This window comes from Catharus ustulatus, chromosome 24, assembly GCF_009819885.2.
Source record: "Catharus ustulatus isolate bCatUst1 chromosome 24, bCatUst1.pri.v2, whole genome shotgun sequence".
In the NCBI taxonomy this organism is placed as follows: domain Eukaryota; kingdom Metazoa; phylum Chordata; class Aves; order Passeriformes; family Turdidae; genus Catharus; species Catharus ustulatus.
In genome coordinates this window covers 5,096,657-5,117,080 of record NC_046244.1, presented here as the reverse complement: position 1 = coordinate 5,117,080, position 20,424 = coordinate 5,096,657, and the positions used below count along the sequence as shown (strand labels likewise).

The 20,424-nt window shown below is 48.6% G+C and overlaps 1 protein-coding gene across 3 annotated transcripts in view; it reads left to right on the top strand.

The window, feature by feature from the left end:
- The window catches only part of PRDM16 (PR/SET domain 16), a 308,495-nt gene that overhangs the window by 267,390 nt on the left and 20,681 nt on the right, over positions 1 to 20,424 (top strand). For 2 of the 3 annotated variants that reach the window (XM_033079709.1, XM_033079708.2), the window contains 5 exons: positions 2,071 to 2,269; positions 8,341 to 8,488; positions 9,949 to 10,102; positions 13,819 to 15,220; positions 18,640 to 18,727. In XM_033079709.1, coding sequence (XP_032935600.1) covers positions 2,071 to 2,269; positions 8,341 to 8,488; positions 9,949 to 10,102; positions 13,819 to 15,220; positions 18,640 to 18,727 — 1,991 coding nt within the window. The remainder of the gene's footprint in view (positions 1 to 2,070; positions 2,270 to 8,340; positions 8,489 to 9,948; positions 10,103 to 13,818; positions 15,221 to 18,639; positions 18,728 to 20,424) is intronic. The other variant, XM_033079706.1, reaches the window with a different exon arrangement.

The following is a 20,424-nucleotide window of genomic DNA, read 5'->3' as shown; positions in this document are numbered from 1 at the left end:
CCATCCCTGCCTGCTGAGGGATCATCCCTGCCTGCTGAGGGATCATCCCTGCCTGCTTTGGGATCATCCCTGCCTGCTCTGGGATCATCCCTGCTCTCTGTGGGATCATCCCTGCTGTGGGATCATCCCTGCCTGCTGTGGGATCATCCCTGCCTGCTGTGGGATCATCCCTGCCTGCTGTGGGATCATCCCTGCTCTCTGTGGGATCATCCCTGCCTGCTCTGGGATCATCCCTGCCCTCTGTGGGATCATCCCTGCTGTGGGATCATCCCTGCCTGCTGTGGGATCATCCCTGCTGTGGGATCATCCCTGCTGTGGGATCATCCCTGCTCTCTGTGGGATCATCCCCTGCTGTGGGATCATCCCTGCCTGCTCTGGGATCATCCCTGCCTGCTCTGGGATCATCCCTGCCCTCTGCAGGACCATCCCTGCTGTGGGATCATCCCTGCCTGCTGTGGGATCATCCCTGCTGTGGGATCATCCCTGCCTGCCTTGGGATCATCCCTGCCTGCTGTGGGATCATCCCTGCTCTCTGTGGGATCATCCCTGTGTGCTGTGGGATCACCCCTGCCCGCTGTGGGAGGCTCTGGGAGCCCTGGCAGGGCTGTGCTGGCTCACTTTTTGGTGATAGTTTCTTTTTCAGCTGGGTTAGACCTTTCCCATGTCAATACTTTCCGTGTAGGTGTGCAGAGGGTGCAGAGGGTTTCCTCTGCCCACATCACTGCTGCTGCAGCCTCTGGGACCTTGCCTTGCTCAGTGTTAGACTCAGGTTTAAGCAGAGAAAGGGAGATGGGATGTGAGTGCCCAGGTGGGAGCACAGAGATCTCTGGGTCACACTCATAACAAAATTAACCCTGATTTATATAAAACACCACTCCAGGCCTTAAAGTGCAAAATTTGGGGTAAAAAAGTGTAAGGGAAGGACTTTAAAGCAGAGGTTTGCTCAGGGGTTGAAGATTTTGTCCTGAGAATATGAGCATGGCCACATCCCACCCCAAAATCCCCTGATCAGGGAAGGGATCAGCTCCAGCACAGCATCACCCTGGCTGCAGCTCTCAGAATATTCCCACTCCTCCCCCGGAGATAACACACTCCCCACAGGCTGCTCCTTCTGGCAGGGAAGCTACCAGAAAAAAGAGAAGCAGGCAGAGCAGCAGAGCGTGGAGGAAGAGGGTAGGGGAGGACAGGGAAACACGGCTCCAGTGACTCAGAGGGGGCTGGAAAAGCTTCTGTGGCAGGGTGGAGGAACCCAGAGCTATCCCAACTCCCTCGCAGAGCTTGTTCTCCTGGAAAATTTACAGCTCCGAGCTGATTGTTTGGCTTGGCACCGTGGTCAGGATGCTGCCTTGTAAACTTAATAATAGCTGCCCTCTTTTTAATTTGTTTGACCTTGACTGCAGTAATTTATTATGTGCATTAGAACTTTTAAATATATATATATTAAAAAAGGGAAAAAAAGAAGCAAAGAGCAGAGCAACAAAGCCTTTGGCTCCCTGCTCTTCCTTCCATGGTGCTCTGGGCTGGGACTCCTCGGGCTGATGGAGCCCTGAGCTCCTGCACTGGAAAATTGAGAGGAGAACGTTAGACAGGGAATTTCTTAGAAAGAAGCTTCTCCAGGTTTGTGCTGTGGCAGTTTGCTTTTCTCACTATCTGTGTTTATATGGCTCTGGCTTGTTCCTTTTTCCCTGGCATCCCCTTCTGAGGAAAACCCATTCATAATTTCAAACCCCTCCTCGCGGACAAGCGCGGCGCTCCAGAACGAGCCCAGAATTTCGTGTTTCTCCCAATCCCTGCAGGACTCCCCATCTCAGCAGAGGCCAAAACACAAAGAAAACAAGATCTCCTCTGGTTGTGTGATCTAATTTTTTTTTTTTTTTCTTCTTAATGCTTAAAGTGAAAGCAGCTGCTGGCACAGCCTCCCTTGGGTTCTCTCCCCTCGCACTTGCAAATTCTCTCTTGGTTTGTTGGTTTGCTGGGCTGGGGCAGCTCTGCTGCTCCCTGGGTGCAGCAGCCCAGGCTGGTGGTGTTTCCTGGGGCAGGGCTGACCATGGGCTGCTGTGTGTGTTGCAGAGGAGCCCTCGTTCCGCTGCGAGGACTGCGATGAGCTGTTCCAGTCCAAGCTGGACCTGCGGCGCCACAAGAAGTACGGCTGCAGCGCCGTGGGTGCCCTGTACGAGAGCCTCAGCGACGACATCAAGCAGGAAGGGCTGGGAGATGGACAGGGCTACGAGTGCAAGGACTGTGAGAGGATGTTCCCCAATAAATACAGGTACCCACAGCGCCCAGAGCCGGCGCTGGGCTCCCCTCTGCGCCCTGGGCAAAGGGGGTGATGGGCGGCTGGGGGGACTGAAAGGATCAACCTTTCCTTTCTCCATACAAGCCTTTCCTTCCTGCATAGAAACCTTTCCTTTTTCCATACAAACCTTTCCTTTCTCCATACAAACCCTTCCTCCCTCCATAGAAACCTTTCCTTCCTAAACAGAAATCTTTCCTCCTCCACAGAAACCTTTCCTTTCTCATAGAGACCTTTCCTTCCTCCAAACTCCATAGAAACCTTTCCTGCCTAAACAGAAACCTTTCTTTCCTCCATACAAACCTTTCCTTTCTCCATACAAACCCTTCCTCCCTCCACAGAAACCTTTCCTTCCTTCACAGAAACTTTTCCTTTATCCATAGAAACCTTTCCTTCCTCCATAGAAACTTTTCCTTTCTCATAGAAACCTTTCCTTCCTTCATAGACACTTTTCCTTTTTCCATAGAAACCTTTCCTTCCTCCAAACTCCACACAAACCTTTCCTTCCTCTACAGAAACTTTTCCTTCCTCTATAGAAACCTTTCCTTTCTCCATACAAACCTTTCCTTTCTCATAGAAACCTTTCCTTCCTGCATAGAAACCTTTCCTTCCTCCAAACTCCATACAAACCTTTCCTTCTTCCATATAACACTTTCCTTCCTTCATAGAACCTTTATTTCCTGCACAGAAACTTTTCCTTTTTCCATAGAAACCTTTCCTCCTCCACAGAAACCTTTCCTTCCTCCATAGGCTTTAGGAATGTTCTTTTTGGGATAAACCTTTCCTTTCCCCATAGACACCTTCCCTTTCTCCATAACATTTCAGAACGTTCTTTTTTGGGATAAACCTCTCCTCTTTCCATAGAAACCTTTTCTTTCCCCATAGACACCTTTCCTTTCTCCATAACATTTCAGAATGTTCTTTTTTGGGATAAACCTTTCCTTTTTCCATATAAACCTTTCCTTTCCCCATAGACACCTTTCCTTTCTCCATAACATTTCAGAACGTTCTTTTTTGGCATGCACCCATCTCCACAGAAACCTTTCCTTCCTCCATAGCCTTTAGGACAGTTCCTTTTGGGATCAACCTTTCCTTTCTCCATGGAAACCTTTCCTTTCCCTCCAAGGTTTGGGAATGTTCACTTTGGGACCCTCTGTGGCTGTTGGGCAGTGTTTTATTCCACCTTGATTTCGTAGCCTGGTGCTTTCCATTCCCTGTTGGTAGAAGCACCCAAGGGTTGGTGGTTGAAGTTTAAGGGTTCTTTTCTGAGAGACATGGGTGGGATCTTTCCACCATCTGGAGGAAAAAAACCACCAATATTAGTTCAGTCAAAATGTGCATGAAGGATTCTTTTAAATGTAGCTCTTGGTCATTTGAGATGAGTGGGTTTAAAGAGGTGTTGATGCCCCAAGAACTCATAATATGGCCAGAAGATCCTGTTTGATCTGGCAGGAACAATTTAAAAACTCTATTCCAATCAAAAATTTAATTTTCTTTGGGTCCACCAAATGTGAAAAGGAAAAAAGGGAGATTGGATATTCAGCTCGTTTTTAAATTTGCAACAATTTTTCAGTTGTTATTGTGATTATACGGCAACTCTAAACAAGAATTAAACTTCTCTTTTAAAGGGAAAATATTTTAACTCAGGTTTTAGCTGAAATTCTGAATTTTTTAAAGCAGAATGTGGCAGTAATGAAATGCAGCTTTAACACAGCAATCTTGGAGCTCTCTGATTCATCGGCAAAATGAGACTCAAATAGTTAAATATTAGGAGCCAGCTTTAAAAGTTGAGGGTTTTTTTAAATCACTTTAAGATTGTGTTTATTTGCATCCTAAACCTTGATAAAAACCTTTATAAACCTCTATAAAAGCAGAGTTTTCTGTGTTTACCGGAGGCTGAAGTTCTCACGTCCTCATTTCTTTTTGCCTTCTTGGGTGAACAAACCCCGTGCACCACAAGGTTTGTTATAAAACTGTGAGAACTGGCAATCCCCTGGCAGGCTCTGCCTGAGCACAGCAAAAACCTCGAGGTTAAAGCTGTTTCACTTCAGTTTAACATTTAAAAACCTGCATTTGTCACTTTGAACTTAATTACATTGATGCTTTCAGCTCTTTGATCTGGGTGAGGAAGTGAGGGGGGGAAAAATAATATATTTTTAGAAATGCAGAGAAAGGTGAAGCCCACAGAGCATCCCCTGTGTCTGCATGGAAAGGAGGTGCAGAATCTGGGATAGATCCTTTGGGATTTCTGGGGGATCCTCTTAGCCCAGTGTGGGTACCCTCAGCAGAAATAAGAGGCTGAAATTTTCTTCATTTTCCTGACAAGACAAGGAGAACTTCAAATGTTTTCAATATTATGGGTTTTAGTAAAAATTCCAATTCTTTTATCCATTGGTGTCAGGAGCTCTCTCCTCTTTAGCTTCCAGTGCTCTCTAATTTTTATGTTAGCTAGGAAATAACCTTTGGAAATGCATGTGTTATATCCTATTTGTACCTTTTGTGTATTCCTGGCTCCCTGGAGGCCTGAACTGCCACTGTGATCTTAATTTTTTTTTTTTTTTTTTGCTTTTTTGACCCAATATTTGGGAATAAGTAATATAAAGTTAATTTTTTTTTCACAAGGGGAAAGAGAGTCAGCAGCATCCCCGTTCAGCCTTTGACATGCTGGTGGATTGGTGGGGAGGAAATGCCCACATCAGTCTCTCCCCCCATCCATCTGCCAAGTTTAAAGTCTCTAAAACACAAAATAAACCCGCTCAGAGTGCCTGGATGGTCTTAGAATATTTCAAAGTTAATACAGATGAGATCAAGGATGCCACTGGGGACCTGAAATTGAGCATTTAGCAGCTGACTAAATAAATAAATGTTTTGCTAATCCCAGTAGGTACTTGCCTCTAAACAGCATATTAGCTTGACCATATTTGCTGGAAATAAACTCATAAATCACAGTTAACAGGAGCGTATTTTTGGATGTGCATATGAAAGGCTTGTGTTACTTTGTGTGTGTTAAAAATCTGGTGGTTCTAAGAGCACCATTTCTTGAGCAAAATGAATATTGCTGCTTTCAAACGAGTGGGTTGGCAATTTATGAGGGGCATGCCCATGAATATGAATTATCTGATGGGATCAGGGCTGGTGCTCCAAGGGAGAGTTTTGGGTGTTGGGTGACCAAGGCTGAGATGATTCCTGGGATCCTGAACCCCTCAGCTCTCTGGAAATGCCCAGGGAGTATCTGGCATTTAATGAAACCTGGTAGGATTTTCCAGTAGTGCTCAGCTTTAATGTTTCTGTAAAAATACAGCCATGCTTTACAGTTCTGTAGGAATGGTTTAATATCTGTGTGTAGGGTGTCAGCAGGAGCAGATTCCATGTGAGCTGATTTTTTTTAAACTCACAGTAAGAGTAGTGTTTGTAACTCCTGTTAACCTGCCCCAAAGGAAGCAAAGGGTGCAGATTTCCTTCCCTTGGTTCCCTGAGATGTGCAGAATTCCTGGTCTGAGATGTGCAGAATTTACTGGCTGAAAGATGGATGATTTAGGACCTGAAATGTGTGAGAGATGCAGGATTCCCAGCCTGAGAGGAACAGGATTCCCAGCCTGAGAGGAACTGGATTTCTGGCCTGAGATGTGCAGGATTCCCAGTATGAGAAATGCAGGATTTAACTCCTGAAATGTGCAGATTTTGTGCCTGAGAGGAACAGGATTCCCAGCCTGAGAGAAACAGGATTCTTGGCCCAAGATGTGCAGGATTTCTGGCATCAGATATGGGGGATTCCAAGCCTGAGAGGAGCAGGATTCCTGACCTGAAAGGAACTGGATTCCTGGCCTGAGATGTGCAGAATTCCCAACCTGAGATGTGTAGAATTCTCAGCCTGAGATGTGCAGAATTCCCAGCCTGAGATGTGCAGAATTCTCAGCCTGAGATGTGCAGAATTCCCAGCCTGAGATGTGCAGAATTTCTGGCCAAAGGGATGCAGGATTCCCAGACTGAGACATGCAGGATTCCTGGCCTGAGAGATGCAGGATTTAAGGGCTGAGAGGAGCAGGATTCCCAGCCTAGGAGGATCAGGATTCCTGGCCTGGGATGTGCAGGATTTCTGGTCTCAGAGATACAAGATTTAAGGCTTGAGAGGTACAGAATTGCCAGGATGAGAGGTGCAGGATTCCTGGCCTGAGATATGCAGGGTTCCTGGCATAAGAGATGCAGGATTTAAGATCTGAGAGGAGCAGGATTCCTGGCCTGAGATGTGCATGAAGATGCAGGATTTTTGGCCTGAGAGATGGAGGGTTTAAGGTCCGAGAGGTGCAGGATTCCTGGCATCAGATATGCAGGATTTAAGGACTGAGAGGAGCAGGACTTCTGTCTGAGAGGAGCAGGATTCCCAGCCTGAGATGTGCAGAGAGATGCAGGATTTTTGTCCTGAGAGATGCAGGGTTTAAGGTGTGAGAAGTGCAGGATTCCTGGCATAAGATATGCAGGATTTAAGGGCTGAGAGCAGCAGAATTTCTGTCTGAGAGGTGCAGGATTCCCAGTCTAAGATGTTCAGGGTTCCTGGCATAAGAGATGCAGGATTTAAGGGCTGAGAGAAAGAGGATTTCTGACCAGAGAGATGCAGGATTCCTGGCCTCAGTTATGCAGGATTCCTACTCAGAGAAATGCAGGATTCCCAGCCTGAGATGTGCAGGAGATGCAGGATTTTTGGCCTGAGAGATGCAGGGTTTAAGGTCTGAGAGGTGCAGGATTCCTGGCTAAGAGGAGCAGAATTCCTGTCATCAGACATGCAGGATTTAAAGGCTGAGAGGAGCAGATTTCCCAGCCTGAGATGTGCAGAAGATGCAGGATTTTTTGCCTGAGAGATGCAGGATTTAAAGGCTGAGAGGACAAGGATTCCCAGCCTGAGATGTGCAGGAGGTGCAGGATTTCCATCTGAGAGATGCAGAGTTGAAGGTGTGAGAGGTGCAGGATTCCTGGCCTGAGATGTGCAGGAGATGCAGGATTTTTGGTGTGAGAGATGGAGGATCTAGGGTCTGAGATGTGCAGGATTCCTGGCTAAGAGGAGCAGGATTCCTGTCACCAGACATGCAGGATTTAAAGACTGAGAGGAGCAGGATTCCCAGCCTGAGATGTGCAGGAAGGTGCAGGATTCCCAGCCTAAGATGTGCAGGGAGGTGCAGGATTTTTAGCGTGAGAGATGGAGGATCTAAGGTCTGAGAGGTGCAGGATTCCTGGCCTGAGATGTGCAGGAGGTGCAGGATTTCTGTCTGAGAGATGCAGGGTTTCAGGTCTGAGAGGTGCAGGGTTCCTGGCCTGAGATGTGCAGGAGATGCAGGATTTTTGTCCTGAGAGCTGCAGGGTTGAAGGTGTGAGAGGTGCAGGATTCCTGGGCAGGGAGATGCAGGTTTCCCATGGCACTGCAGCACCATGTGCCATCCCTGCTGTGGCCCTGTGCCAGCAGCCACTCGGGATTGCCATCATCCCCCCAGCCTGGAGACGCTGCCAGTTGGCAGAAGGTGAAATTGCTGAGTGAAGTAATCAAAGATGCCTGACATTTAGAAGTGAAACGTGTTTGCACCTTATCATGTTTCTTCCCAACGGTGAGTCCCTGTGTTCTGGGAAGCCACGGGCCAGGTGCCCGTGAAAATGGACACGTGAGAGTCTCAGCAGCAGCAAATATCTTTTCTTTCCCAGGGGGATGCCACAGTTCTGGTCACAAAGTGCCCATTTTTGCCCTCAAGAACCTGCAGGGTCAGGGCTGAATTCACTTTTCTTTTTGCCCTTGAGGATGGACTTGGGTATTAATAGAAATAGCATAAAACACAGCATCATTTTGAGGCAGAACAGGGCATTTTCCACCAGTGAATAAATGTCAAAAAACCTCAAATGGTGTGTGGGTGTCACTGCCCTTCTCACAATCCATGAGCTGCTCCCTTGCTGCTCTGAGGCACCAGGTAACTGGAACTGCACAGGTTCTGTCCCCATCTGTGTCACCTCCCTGGGTCTCAGAGCCTGCTTTGGGTGGTCTGAGTCAGCCTGTCTCTCTTTGCCAGCCTGGAGCAGCACATGGTGATCCACACCGAGGAGAGGGAGTACAAGTGTGACCAGTGTCCCAAGGCTTTCAACTGGAAATCCAACCTGATCCGGCACCAAATGTCTCACGACAGTGGGAAACGGTTTGAATGTGAAAACTGTGTTAAGGTACAGTGAGGAAATTATATCCATGGGGGATTTACATGGGGGAGGGCACTGGGATTTGGGGTGCAGGACACAGTGTCCATGGGGGATTCACCTGGGAGATTTGGGGGTGCAGGACACAGTGTCCATGGGGATTCACCTGGGGGATTTGGGATGCAGGACACAGTGTCCATAAAGGATTCACCTGGGGGATTTGGGGCTGCAGGACACAGTGCCATGGGGGATTCACCTGGGGGATTTGGGATGCAGGACACAGTGTCCATGGGGGATTCACCTGGGGGATTTGGGGCTGCAGGACACAGTGTCCATAAGGGATTCACCTGGGGGATTTGGGATACAGGACACAGTGTCCATGGGGGATTCATCTGGGGGATTTGGGGTGCAGGACACAGTGTCCATAAGGGATTCACCTGGGGATTTGGGGGTGCAGGACACAGTGTCCATGGGGGATTCACCTGGGGGATTTGGGGGTGCAGGACACAGTGTCCATGGGGGATTCATCCAGGGGTGGGTGCTGGGGAAAGGGATGCTCACAGTTTCCATGGGAGAGGACAATGGGACCTGGGCCAGGGCTGCAGGGGATGGGTGGCCCATGCTGGCCCAGAGCAGGGTGGTACAGGGAGAGGGGACCCCACTGTCCCTGTCCCAGGGAGGTGTCCTCACTGTCCTGGCCATTCCACTGGGAGTGTGAAGCTCAACTCTGTCCCAACCCAGTCCCCTTTGGCCATTCCCAGCTGGGAACTGGGGTGGTGGTGATGGTTGTGCTGGGCAGATGTGGGTGAGCAAACCATGAGCACCATACACTCGAGGAGGTGCCACAGACCTATCAAACCATGAGCACCACACTCTCAGAGAGGTGCTCCTGTCAAACCATGGACAGCACACACTTGAGGAGGTGCCACAGACCTATCAAACCATGAGCACCGCACTCTGAGAGAGGTGCTCATGTCAAACCATGGACACCACACACTCAGAGAGGTTCTCAGTTCAAACCATGGGCATCACACATTTGAGGAGGTGCCACAGACTCATCAAACCATGGACACCACACATTCAGGGAGGTGCTCATTTCAAACCATGGACAGCACACACTCAGAGAGGTGCCCCAGACCTGTTCAACCATGTGCACCACACCCTCAGACAGGTGCTCATTTCAAACCATGGGCACCACACATTTGAGGAGGTGCCACAGACCCATCAAATCATGGACATCACACACTCAGAGGGATGCTCAGTTCAAACCATGGACACCACACTTTCAGGGAGGAGCTCAATTCAAACCATGAGCACCACACACTCAAGGAGGTGCCACAGCCTGGCAAAGCACAAACTGAACTCTTCCATCACCTGTTCTCAAGCAATAAGCAGCACTGCATAAAACCCTAACAAAATCAGGTTTTTTCACACATAGGCTCTTCTCCTCCTGCTGTTCCCCCCCTCCTGAAGGCGTTTTTGCCCCGCAGGTGTTTACGGACCCCAGCAACCTCCAGCGGCACATCCGCTCCCAGCACGTGGGGGCTCGAGCCCACGCCTGCCCCGACTGTGGCAAGACCTTCGCCACCTCCTCGGGCCTCAAGCAGCACAAGCACATCCACAGCACTGTCAAACCTTTCATATGTAAGTTGTCACGGCCATCACCAGCCCTGGCTGGCTGTAATTGCAGGGATCCTGCAGGGGCCCCCCAGCCCTCCCATCCCCGGCCGCTGTAATTTTATAGCTCAGAGCACAAGATGAATTCTCTCTCTCTTTTTTTTTTTTTTTTTTTTTTTTTTTTTTTTTTGCATGCTCCCTGTTTTTTCAGTAAACATTCGTGGCAGTTTTTGACTTTTTTGACAAGTTAAAAGCTGAGTCTCTCAGCGGTCACAGCGATGCCATTTTCTCATATCTTTTCTTTCTCTCGTCTTTTTTTGCTTTAATCGCTTTTGAATGTTCCTGTTGGTGACATAAATAAATAGCTGGCACAGCCTGATCGAAATGTTTTACAGGGGTGCCTCAAATCCTGGAGCTGTTGTAGAGAACTTGGAATAATCACAGAGATGAGAAGGTGTTTTTTAAAAAGAAAGTTTTTTTCTTCTTTATTTACTGCACGTTTCATCTAGATAATGCTGGGAGCCAAATAAACAGCAGATGAACTGTGTCCTCAGCGCTCTTTTTGGTGGGATATTTCCAGAAGGGCATTTTCCCTGGAGAGCCACCCATCTCAGTCCTTGTCATTCCCAGGGCTGTATATTTTTTTAATTGACACAGCACCCATTGGGTTTGGCTAACTGTGCAGGGAGGTGGATGGTGTCACAACAAAGCTCCAGGAACTTTAGGGATCACTTCCTGACACTTCAGAACACGTTGCTCAGGCACGGGCTGGGATCTGGGTTTGATTCCAGGCTTTGATGTTATGGTGGGGAAGCCACTGAGCCCAGCCCTGCCTTTTTTTTTTCCCTGTTGGAATAATGGGAACAGCATGCAGGAATATCCTGGGAGACTCATTTCATTAATGTCCCGAGATAATCAGTGTCCTGAGATAATCAGCTGGGTGTCAGCACAGGAAGGAGAAACGCTCCTCTCGCTCATTGGGCTGCAATCTTTCACTGGGCACATGAAAGGGATAATTTGACTCCCAAGATTGCTGCAGGGAGATGAGGGATTTCTCCTCATAATCTCCTCACTCTCACCTCATCAGAATTAGGGAGCTGTCAGACCAGATCAGTGTGTGGAACAACTGCAGAGGGATCCTGCCTGCTCAGAGTGTCAGGTTGTTTTGTCCATCAATGTGGAATCCATTAACAGCCTCAAATCCACACGGCAGGATTCACCAGGAAGTTTTTTCCCCTGTTCAGTGGGAGAAAAGGGTCTGTGAGTGTTTGTGTTTAATTTTTTACAATATTATATTTGGCTTTTAAAAGACCCCAAACCTGTAACTTTATAACTGCAGAAATCAGGATGGCAAGAAAGGCCATTCCACGTGGAATTACTAAATCACTGGATAACTGGAGATTTAACAGGAATTTTCCTTATTTCCAGTTTTCCTTATTTTAGAAGGATGATGGGAGCTCTCAGAGCTTTAGCGCTTCTCTTTAGGGAATTTTGTGCAGTATTTATATATCTAGCAAAAGCTCCTCAGGTGAAAAATGGAAGAATCCTGGAATCACAGAATGGTTATAGTTGGAAAAGCCCTCTGAGAACACCAAGTCCAGCCCTTAACTGCTGTGATCAGCACTAAACCTCGTTCCTTAGTGCCACATCCTCAGGTTTTTTTGAGCAATTCCAGGGATGGTGATTACTGATTCCCTTGGATCAAAAAAAAAAAAAAAACAAAAAACAAACAAACCAAAAAAAACCCCCAAAAACAAAAAAAAAAAAATCACCAACCAAAAAACAAAAAAAAAAAACAACCCCGAAAAGATCCCCAAAAAATACCCCCAAAAACCAGAGATAGTTGTATTTAAGAGACCATCATGGAACTAAAATTCAGTAGTGCTGGAAAATAAATTCAGTAATGCTTCCTTTAAGAACTCTGTTTGGACATTTTGTAAGAAAACATTTTAAAAATTGAGAAAAATACCAAATAAACCCTTTTTTGCAAGTCTAAGGTAGCTGAAATAATACTTACAGAAGCCATAAAACTGTGTGCGCACTAAGAGCAGTTTGGGACACCTGATCCGAGATTTTAAAGTGTGATTGCCAAAAATTAGGATTGGTTCAAACATCTAAACTCTTGTGATGACTTTCTTGTCCTGTTTGTGTTTCCCTGCAGCTCTGGGCTGTGTCAGGGCCCAACAATGAAACACTCTGGGGACAGACAGTGCAGCCTAAATTTACAGTGCAGTCAGAAACCAGAGCTTCAGACACTCCTTTGGATTTTGGGGTGCTCATCTGAACTGAAATGTCAAATTCATTAAATTTTATCCATCTCTGCTTTGTATTTCAATTGGTATTTATTATATTATTATATTTTCAGAGCTGCTAGTGGAATATTCTCCCACCAGTCATTCAATATTCAAGCACTGAAATAAATCCTAAAGATTTAGGGAATATTTAAGAGAAAATACAGGGGAAATCATGCTCAATGCACCTATCAGTAAAGCTGGGAGGAAGGAAGGAGCTCTGAGCAGTCCCTGAGCTGCAGTGACAGAACCTGGATTCGTGTCCTTGCCTGTCCAGCCCCAAACAATATCCTTCCCCTGCTTTGTCTCAGTTTCCCTGCTCACAAAAGGTGATAACAGCAGTTCCCCGGGGGAAGGAGCATGTTAATTCACCACCACGTTTATTCCCATGTTGAAAGAGGCACCAGATAATAAAAACTCACCGTGTTTTGATGTGTAGAGAAGTTTGGGTGGGATTTCTGCCTCACTTTTGCCCTGTTTCTTCCACAGCAGCAAAGTCAGGAGGTGAAAAGGGGTCATAAAAATCCATGTTTTGAAAACTTGGTATTTACAGGTCGTTAAAGAAAACGCTGATGTGGCTTCAGTTAGCGGGGCAGGGGTGTTGGACTGATTTAATGGATTAAAAAAAAGAGATCCCAGCCCTGGCAGAAGGCAGGCTGACAGGGGATTTATAGAGCATCCCCCTGGAGGGGTTATGTACCACTGAGGGCATTAAGGAAGGGCAGGTTGGATTAAATGAGGCAAAGTTCTCCCTCCAGCCCTCAGTGCTTCCTGCCATGCTCGGACTAATGGGAAGCAGGTGAGCTGGGATGAATAGATGTTATCATTAACAATGGATTATTAGGGCAAAGAGGGGACTGGAGCATCTTCCCTGAGAGTTTTGGGGCTGTTCAGCCTGGAGATCTCACAGCACCTTCCAGGATCTGAAGGGGCTACAGGGAAACTGGAGAGGAGTGACAGGACAAGGGGGAATGCGCTCAGACCGAAGGAGGGGGAATTTAAGTTGGATATGCAAAGAACTTTTCTCCTTGAGGGTGGCACAGAATAGCTGGGGCTGCCCCTGGATCCCTGGCAGTGTCCAAGGCCAGGTTGGACAGGGCTTGGAGCACCCTGGGGCAGTGGAAGGTGCTCATGGCAGAGGGTGGGATGAGATGTGCTTTACGTCCCTCCCAACCAAACCATTCTGTGATTCCACGATTATCTCTCCTGAAAATTGCCAACTTTGAGCAGAGTAGCACATCCCCTCAGATTTCTGTGGAGCTGCCTCTTGAGAGATTCTCCAGGATCTCACAGGGAAAGGTGCTGATGTCCCCTTGCTGTCCCCTCCTCTGCCTTGGGGAAGGGAGATGAGGGGCGGTGTGGGGATGGGCTGGGTTATCCCACAGCGAATCCCCGCTGCCTTCCCGTTAATTTCATACCGCTTTTTGTTGTTGGTTCCTGTTGACGCTTTAGGTGAGGTCTGTCACAAATCCTACACGCAGTTCTCCAACCTGTGCCGCCACAAGCGGATGCACGCGGACTGCCGCACCCAGATCAAGTGCAAGGACTGCGGGCAGATGTTCAGCACTACCTCCTCCCTCAACAAGCACCGGCGCTTCTGCGAGGGCAAGAACCATTACAGCCCCGCTGGCATCTTCGCCCCCGGCCTCCCCCTCACGCCCAGCTCCATGATGGACAAATCCAAGCCCTCTCCCAACCTCAACCACGCCAGCCTGGGTTTTAATGAGTATTTCCCATCCCGCCCGCATCCCGGCGGGCTCCCGTTCTCGCCGGCTCCCCCAGCCTTCCCCGCCCTCACCCCGGGGTTCCCGGGGATTTTTCCGCCTTCTCTGTACCCCAGGCCCCCCTTGTTACCACCCACACAACTGCTCAAAAGTCCCCTCAACCACACTCCGGACGCGAAGCTCCCCAGCCCCCTCGGGAACCCGGCGCTGCCGCTCATCTCCGCCGTGAGCAACAGCAACCAGCAGCCTTCAGGAGAGGAGAAATGTGAAAGCAGCCTGGAAAACTCCTACCTGGAGAAGCTAAAAGCCAGGAACAGTGACATGTCTGATGGCAGTGACTTTGAGGATGTCAATACAACCACAGGCACGGATCTGGACACCACGACTGGCACCGGCTCCGACCTGGACAGCGACGCGGAGAGCGACAGGGACAAAACGAAAGACAAGAGCAAACAGATGGAGACCAAGCCAGATTTCGTCAGCAGCTCGGTGTCTGCGAGTTCCACCAACACCACGAGCGAGATCCCCCTCTTCTATTCTCAGCATTCCTTCTTTCCTCCCCCCGAGGAGCACCTGCTGCCCACCACGGGGGCGGCCAATGACTCGATTAAAGCCATCGCCTCCATCGCAGAGAAGTATTTTGGGCCTGGCTTTATGGGGATGCAGGAGAAAAAGATGGGTTCGCTCCCCTATCATTCCATGTTCCCTTTCCAGTTCCTCCCCAATTTCCCCCACTCCCTCTACCCTTTCACGGAGCGGACCCTCAATCACAACTTGCTGGTCAAGGCAGAACCAAAGTCACCCAGGGACCTCCACAAAGTCGGCGGCACCAGCTCGGAGTCCCCCTTCGATCTCACCACCAAGCCAAAAGAGATGAAGCCAATCCTGCCGCCCCCCAAGGTCCTCCCAGCCCCGTCCTCAGGGGAGGAGCAGCCACTGGATCTGAGCATTGGCAACCGCATCCGAGCCAGCCAGAACGGAGGGAGAGAGCCACGGAAAAACCACATTTATGGGGAGAGGAAGCTGATGGCAAGTGAGGTCTTACCTAAGATTTCCCAGTCCCAGCTGCCTCAGCAGCCCTCCCTGCACTACGCTAAGCCATCGCCCTTTTTCATGGACCCCATCTACAGGTATTAACATACCCTGCCTTAAGCCTTTCCCTAACCAGCTCCTTTTCCACCTGACACCACACCCTGAGGCAGGGCAGGATGCAGGTTGGTTGGGAAGAACAGTGAACGTCTCCTGTTGTTGTTTGTGCTTCTCCACACATTGCATTTCCTGAATGGAGAGGGCTGAGTAATTGCGAGGAGCCCTCGTAATCAGAGTGTAAAGAACACATCCTTGTTTTGATAAAGAAGAAACTTGACCTATTTAAGGACTCTCCCACGAGCCATCGCTAAGATGGCACTTCTGCTGGAGAAATTCCAGAGGTTTGATTCGATAAGAATGCAGAGTTCAGATTGCCTCGGAGCCCTGGGCTCTCATGGCTTGGGAATGAGTCAGGAGCCCTGGGAGCCTGGAAATGCAGCTCTCCCACTGACTGGCCTTTTGTGAGCCGCTTCACCTTTCTTTCTCCCTCCCTTTCCCTTTCTAATGCCTTTTCTTGGTTTTTTTTCCATTCGGAGGAGCTGCTGGTACAGACCCAACCTGCCGAAACACGTTACTCTTGGAGTAACAAGTACTGTGTAAACACATGGTAGCGTGTTACTACCCAGATCTCTCCCAGATACATTTCTCACAGATTTATCTTTCTTGGGAGATAACAAGGCCTTTCTGGTGTCACTTGAACAGATGGTTCTGAGGAGGGCCTGATGCGTTACGTCAGAATGAGCTGAACATGGAAGGCGTGTGTAGAGCAGGCTGGGTGAAGTTATCCAAATGTCAGCTAAACTTCCAGAAGGAATCCATCCAGGAGGAAGTGAAAAGGGAAGACTTTGGCCTTTTGTTGCTTGAGAGCTTTTTATAAAACCTGTTCCCAAAGGAAAGCTACTCTAACTTTGCGGTGAGGGTAACAATAAATTTGTGTGTTACCCCTCCGGGCATTGCCTTTGGCTGAGGTGGACATGGCAGATTTGGTTTTAGCAAAGTCCAGTGAAAAGGCGTGTCCTGAACTAGCTTGATTTAGACATTAACACATCTAAATTAGCCATTACCATGTCTAAATGCTCCACAGCATCCTTCTGGATACCTGTGCTTGGCCTGGAGCTCTCCTGATTCAGTTCTTGGAGGCGAATGCTTTGTCCTTGCACTCCTTGTGCTGAATGCGGGGTGATCCTTGCCGTGCCCAGCCTGCTGGAAGGTTAATGGCTGTTCCCCTGCAGGATCTGTCCCTGGCACTGGAAAGCCTCAGAGGCACTGTGGTGTGATGGTGGGGTGGGCATTCAGAGCACCACGGCAGCCCAGATGTCACCGCCGGCCGCTGTCGCAGGGCTGATAGCTGTGGGAAAAAGTGATGTCAGTGTCTGGCCAGGCCAAGGAGCTGTCGGCTGGGATGAGGATTAGTGAGCCCTCAGTGCTGGCTGAACGAGCTCTGCCAGCTCACAGGGGTGACGTGGCACTGCGTGCCCACACCGTGCCACCTGGGATGGGGACACCTCTCATGTCCTGGCACCCACTGTGGCCATCCCCTCCTGGAGAAATCAGCCATGGTGTCCATAAAAAGCACCCCTGGAGGAGGGGGAAAAAATAATCAATAAATGGGATAGGAAGGCAAAAGAATCCATGTAGGGTCCTGCCACCTCTGGGCATTCTCAGCAGGAACACTGAAATAACACAGCTTGGGAAAGGCACTGCCAATTAAAACAGCGGCCCAGGGAAAACCGTGAAGGCCCAGAAGACAGATGGAAGTGAAGGATGGGGGCATCGCTGGTTGCATTCCATGGGATGCACATAGTTTTAGTCATGTGTTAAAATAGAAAGTCAGCGGTGGCGTTGCTTGCGAATCAGACTTCTGATGTAATGAGCGAAACAGCCCAGCTTCCAAGTCCCAGCTTGAAAAATATGGAAATATTTTGTTTCTAAACTTCCCTTTATCAGACTCTCTCACATCATTTGGCTCCTTTATTTTTTTCTCCCAAAGGCCACTTAAATCCTTGACATTTTCTGCTGGTGATATAATTTAATGCGGCCAGACAGTCTGAAATGGGGGCAGTTTTTAGCTCAGCCCGTGGGGGTGACGTTCTCAGGCACTGGGCTGAAACCATCGGCTTAATCCTCCTGGCGCTGCAGAATTCGGCTCTGACGGGGACGTTTGGGCCTCGTGTTTCCATCCCTGGGGCTGGGAGATGGCAGGGCTGGGGAAATGCTGTCAGCTCACCAGATTTTACACGCGTGGAGCAGGCAGGGCTCTCCCCAGACAGCTCTGCTGGGATCAGGGATGTTCCCTTGGGCATTTCATGGACAGCAAAGCTGTGCTGGTCAGAGGGGCTCAGGGAGCAACTTTTTACTTATTCTTTGGTTTTTCTGGCAACTCAGACCCATAAAAACACGTAACTTCCAAAGCCCCCTAATTCTGACTGCGTCTCCAACCCAGCTCTTCTCTTTCCCTCTACCCAAGAAGAATTAAATGCAGATTAAGCACAGTTCGCTGACTGCACTCTGCAGGGCTCTTCTTTAAACTCTTTGGTAATTTGATCCACACACCAATCAGCTGAAATGCAGCTAAAATAATTTGCTCTCAATTTATGCTGGACTAATGTAGTTAAAATCACTCTTACTCTTGGATTTCTGCTGGTTTAGTTGGATGGACTCAATTCCAGCCATTTAAAGATGCAGCTGTGTTTGTTGGAGTTACTTGCTCAACACCATTTTCCCTTAGAGAACATCTCAGTTTGTCTTTTTGGTGATTCCATGCCTCCATAGAATGTTTTGTGGAAGCAAAACCAGTATTTTCAAAAATAGAAGCCTCACTTTAGGGTCATTTCTGCATCTCAGATGCTTAAACATGAAATATTTGAATGGAACAAAGTGATATCAGAAGAACTTGGGTTTCTGAGCCACTTCAGAATTCTCCCACCAGTCCCTCACTTTTTAAATCGTGGTCCACATGGGCTTGCCAAAGAAACTCAATGCAAATTATGTCTCAGCTGCGAGGGAGGAAACAAATATGAAACACCTAATGATTTCAGCACGCTCGGGGCTGCAGGGTCTGGCCCAGTGTTAACTCTTCAGATAAATGCAAACTCTCTAAGACAATTTTTTTCCATGCGGGGGCTGCCTGCTGTGGACCCTAGAGCTTCTCCTGCTCAGACAGCTTTGCTCTAAAGGCAGGCTTTTCCATTTCACAGCAGCAGAGGTTTATAAACCACTGCAGCAGAGCAGGAGCAAAATGTTTTCTTAGTCATCAGCCTGAAGGCTAAAAAAAATACTGCTCAAAGGAGGGGATTTGTGTTCATGTTGTTCTGTGGGGCAGTTATGCATCAGAATCTGTAGTGTCCAGGAGGGGGTGGAGGGGTTTGTGTGAGTAAGAGAATAACCCTGAGTGTAATTCCAGCACGGGGTGGCTGTGTGGTTCCCTGTGAGGTATGTAACCCTCTGTGTTGTTGTCCAGCAGGGTGGAGAAGCGGAAGGTGACAGACCCCGTGGGTGCCCTCAAGGAGAAGTACCTGCGACCCTCCCCGCTGCTTTTTCACCCCCAGGTAAAAGCAGTGACCCTGCCAGTGCTGATGGAATGCTGAGTGGAGCTGGTACACACTCCTCCTCATCCAAGGGCCTGGATGGAAACTCCAGCATATCCCACCAGTTCCTTCCAGACACATTTAATCATTTATTTCACAGTTTGAGGGTGATGCCAGGTGTGCCTTGCTGTTTGCTTTGCATTCCCAGAAAATCAGGGATGAGGTCTGGGCAGCTCAGAGGCTCTGCCTGTGTGTTTTTTCCTTTGGGAACACCTGAGGGGGGTCATTTGCTGTGGTACAGAGTGGGGAAGGACTGCCCAGCAGCATTTTCTGCCTTCCTGCATTCCCCACACCATGAGGAGCTGTGGAAGTGCTGGGCAGGGGGCTCAGCTGTGTGACGGTCCCCAGCTGTCCCCATCCCTCCTGCCGTGCCCAGGCTGGGATCCCAGCTCCCTGGTCCTCATTGTGCTCTCCTTTATGTTCACAAGCATTGTTCTCCCCTGACAATGTTTCCCACCTTAGATAAATAACTCGCAGGTTTGTGAAATCTGGGTCCTGGTTGCTTTCACAGCTAAACTTAGTTCCTGCATTGTTTCACACCAGCCCCAGAGTTTGGTTAATAACTTCCCCCGATTTTTCCTTCATCCAGGCTGGATAATGGTGACAGGCTGGCCAGGAACATCCTGTGTTTGTGTGAGTTAGAATAGTGGGGATATCTGCCTGTAAAGAATCTGATAGCAGGGAGGAGCCAGCGTGGCAAAGCGACCCAAGGAGACGATGAGAAACATTCAGACCCCAAGCAGGAGCATGCTCTGGGTGGAAGGTTGTTAACATTGTTCCCAAAATCCTGACCACGTCCTCTTCCCATGGCAGTGAAAGGATCTGGAAGGTCTGGTTATCACACAGAATAGCCTCAAATTTACAATCACTCCAGGCCAAAGCTTCCTGATAACTGATTTTTATGAGGCGGGTGCTGTGCTCAGATCACTCAATCTGCAGAGGCGCCGTTCCCATGCTGCAGTCAATCAGACACAGAGAAGGAACACGGGGCATTTGTTCCAGAATATGGGAGACTTGTACCACCAGATCCTCTCCCAGAATTATCACAGAATCATGGAATATGGATGGATCATCCAGTCCAACCTGCGCCCTGCACAGGACACCCCAACAATCCCATCCTGTGTCTGAGAGCTCTGGCAGCCCTAGGGCTGTGATCATTCCCTGGATCCAGCATTGCTAAGAATTCTGGATCCTGGATCTTTTCCTAAAAAATCAAATTTTCAGGGGTTCCTGCTTCTGCTTTCTTCATTAGGACCAACGTTCCTGTGCCTGGTCAGTCAGAGTCACGTTCTACCCAGGCTTTTCTCACTCCAAACACAAGTCTGGTCTCAGCCTTTTCCTCTGTGACTAATCCCCAGCTCTCTCAGAGTGCCCTCACTGGGATATGATGAAGCCAGAAGATGTGATAAAAGCGTTCAGGAGATGTTTCCTCTCTCAAAATGAATTTCAGGCAGCTCTTATTTCTTAGCCAGTCGTTGGCAGAAGTTCCTTTGCTCTCTGGGAGTTTTCCTACATTGTCTGTTCCAAATGAAGCTCTGAACAACATAAATAACCAGTGTAACTTTTTGATAACTTAATAGAAAGCCTTTCCTCACCTGTTAAGTTTCTTTTCTTCCCCCTTTCTGTTTTATTATAACCAGGCAGTTGTTCCCTAAATA